The 3,515-nt window shown below is 50.7% G+C and overlaps 1 protein-coding gene across 1 annotated transcript; it reads right to left on the reverse strand.

The window, feature by feature from the left end:
* Positions 1–683: 683 nt before the first annotated feature.
* Positions 684–1,281, reverse strand: LOC103729154 (MARCKS-related protein-like). The gene is given in 3 exon segments (XM_029560619.1): positions 684–721; positions 724–1,231; positions 1,234–1,281. Coding segments are annotated over 3 exon segments (594 nt in total).
* Positions 1,282–3,515: the final 2,234 nt, after the last annotated feature.

Raw genomic sequence — 3,515 nt, forward strand, 5'->3', positions numbered from 1 at the left:
GGAAGAAATTGGTTTTAGCAATTAGAAAAAAAAAAAAGTACGAATCTGGGGTTTTGGCCATTAAAAGTTATTTACACCGATGGGAGAAAAAGACAACAAGAAGTTGTTTCACATTTCAGACCTCCCTCCCACCCCAAGCCTACTACTTGCTTACCAGGTCAGAAAAGAGACACAGTTGACGCACAAGCTGGAGGTTTGAACTTGAGTAAGACATTTATAAAAACCTAGACAGGGGCAATGTCCTCCCCAACCACTAGGCACAGCACGAGCTACTAAACTCAACAGGGGGAACGCTGGAAACTCAGGGTTTGGGAGCACCCCACTCCTGGCTCAGGGGTTTGGAGAGTAGGAGAAACAAAACCTACTTGGAAAAGAATTGGGAAGAAAACCAGCAATTGCCTTCGCAGGGGTGGGGCCAGGGAAGGTGGGGGCAGGAGCATTTCATATCTCTAACCTAACTTGGGAAACCGCAGGGGACCATCTTCAACTGGCCTTAAGAGGAAGACCAGACAGCTAATGTGAGAATCCACAGGAGGGAGAGGAGTGGGAACGTGGCTGGGAGGGGGACAACAAGCCCTTCTGGCCACAGGAAGGCAGCCAGGGCACCAGGTCCAGGCAGTGACCTCACAAGGACAGCACAGTTTTTGCAGCTTAGAGATCACCCACCTGCCCCAACCCAGCTACTAGATCTGCTCAGCGCTGGCAGATGCAGGGCCACTCTCGGGCCAGAGAGAGTGGAGGGCTCTGCAGCCTGGGGCCCTGCCTCCTCTTCTGTGTCTCCTCCCTTGGAAGCAGCACTAGCCTCTGCCCCCTTGGCTTGGGGCTCCTGGCTTTCAGGGGTGGCAGCAGCCTTCCCTTCCTGGGCAGTGCCCTCGTCGCTGCAGGCGCTGATCTCCCCCTGCTCCTGCTCTTCCTCTGTGGGCGAGGAGGCAGAAGAATCGTCCCCACTCTCCTTCCGATTTCTCTTGAAGGACAGGCCGGTCAATTTCAAAGTGTTCTTGAAAGAGAATTTTTTCTTCTTGGGGGTCTCCTTCGGGGAGACCTCTCCCTTGGCTTCAGCTCCCTGGCTAGGGGGTGCAGGCTCGATGGCATCGCCAGTGGCCCCAGGTGCTTCATCTGTTCTGTCCATTGGGAGCGACTCCCCTTCACCCTTGGGGGACAAGTCTCCATTGCTTCTCACGTGGCCATTCTTCTGTCCGTTGGCCTTCGTTGGGGTAGAGCCCGAGGCCTCCTAGGGGCGGTCACGTCGCCCCGGGGAGCCTTGGAGCTCCGGTTGCCCATGATGGGGGTCTACTGGAGGGCGCCCAGAGCCGCCCAGGGCTGCGCAGCAGGGAATCGTTCGGCGGGGTCGCCAGGTGGGCAGAGGGGTGGGGCTGGCGCCCAAGGGGGAGGGGTGTTGGGGGGAAAGCGAGCTGTAACACCCCTCACACACACACACACCCGCTAGCCGCAGCTGCTGCCGGCCACCGTGCTCCAGGTGCAAGAATGCCGCCTCAGATTTATTTATTTTTATTTCATGTGTATGGGTATATCATATGCATGTATGTAAGAGCACTCATGTCATGCAATGCCCATGGAGGCCAGAAGAGGGTGTCCTATCCCCTGGAACTGGAGTTATAGATGGTTGTTAGCCACCACCTGCGTGCTGGAAAGTGAATCCTGGTCCTCTGAAAGAGCAGCCAGTGCTCTTAACCACTGAACTTCTCTCCAGCCCTTCACACTTCTTTTTTGCTTTTACTTATTTGTAGTGTGTGTGTGTGTGTGTGTGTGTGTGTGTGTGTGAGGGGAGTGCATATATATGTATTTTGGTGTGTGTATAGGGGTCAGAGGACAACCTGTGCGAATCAGTTCTCTCCTTTCCTTCCACCATATGGGTTCTGGGAATTGAACTAGGGCTTGGCAGCAAGCACCTTTACCCAACTGAGTCCAGCTCACATTTCTTTGATTTCAAAATGTCAAAACAGTGTCCCTACAGCCTCACTGCATAAACCAGGGTGTGGTGCCATGCGGCTCTGTAATTTCAGCACCAGGGAGGCAGACACGGAATATCTGCGGCAAGCTGGCTACCTAGACTAGCCATAATTGGCAAGTTTTGGGTTCAGTGAAAGACTCTGCCTCAGTAAATGAAGTGGAGAACCATCGAGAAAGACATCTGACGTCAACTTTGGGCCTACACGCTCATGTACACACACATACAGTCACACATGGGAACACACATACACACACACACACACACACACACACACACACACACTGATAATAAATGTAATTTAAATTTTTTGGCCTGCATTTCTAACAAGCTTTGATGCTACAAGGCCCAGACCTGTTTGGGCAGCCATATTCTGGGAGGGAGGGACCTGAAGAGTCCATAGAGAAAAGGCTATTGCTTCTAGAACTTCTCTCTCAGGAGGTTATACTATGTAGGACATATTTACATCAAGAAACTACTCATTGTAGAGGCTGGGGTGCAGCTCAGTGCTGGAGCTTGTCCTTAGAAGGCAGGAGGCTCTGTTTTTGTGTTTGTTTATTTGTTTGGTTTGTTTTTAAAATCCAAGCCAGATGTGGTAGCTCATGCATCACAATACTCATGAGGCAGGGGCAAGTGGATCTCTGTGAGATCAAGGCTAGCCTGGTTTACATAGCGAATTCCAGGCCACTTTGGGCTGCAGGGAGACTCGGTCTCAAATTGCCCCCCCCCCCCCGCCAAAATCCAGTGTATAGTAATGGTATGTTGTGTAAACCTTTAATCACTGCACTTGGGAGGCAGAGACAGGCAGATCTCTTTGAGTCTGAGGGCAGCCTGATCTATATAGTGAGTTGGAAGCTAGCCAGGGTTACATAATGAGATCCTGTCTCAAAAATAAAAAATAAACAAATGCATCATTTAACTGGGCATGATGGCTCCTGCCTGTAATCTCATCACTCTGGAGGTAGAAGGAGGAAGATGAGGTGTTCTAAGGTAGTCCAAGCTATGAGAGACTTTGTCTCAAACAAACCAAAACCCAAACAAAAATCCATTGTTTATCAGCAATTCCCATTTCAGTGATTGTCCTATATTCCTGTTTGCTAGATCAGCCTGGAGTTCAGCCAACCTGCATCTAGGAAGGTAAAGGAATTAAAGCAGTGTGCTTAGGGGCCTGCTGACTCAACAAAGTGGCCAGCAGGGACCTAAGTACTCCTCTGGCTTGCCCTTTCTCATCCTCACCAATACCTGTCCATCTGGAATAGCCTTTCCTATCCCTCAAGAGTCATCGCCCATGATAATAAGATGTCATCCTTCAACACATGGCCTGGTGGCTAAACACAGAAGAGCACAAGCACAGGACACCCTGGAACAGGGGAGATGCCACACCAACCTCAAAGGTAAATTCCTGCTGTCTTGCTCCAAGTCTAACTCTGTGTCTTCAGGCAAGTCATTTTCCTATATTTATTTGCGATAAGCCGAAGGCAGAAATCCATAGCCACCTTGTTACAGCACACCAAGCCACTTAAGATTGAGGGGCTGGGGTGACCAA

The sequence above is a fragment of the Nannospalax galili genome, unplaced genomic scaffold (assembly GCF_000622305.1).
Source record: "Nannospalax galili isolate Female #2095 unplaced genomic scaffold, S.galili_v1.0 scaffold1051, whole genome shotgun sequence".
NCBI classification, from domain to species: domain Eukaryota; kingdom Metazoa; phylum Chordata; class Mammalia; order Rodentia; family Spalacidae; genus Nannospalax; species Nannospalax galili.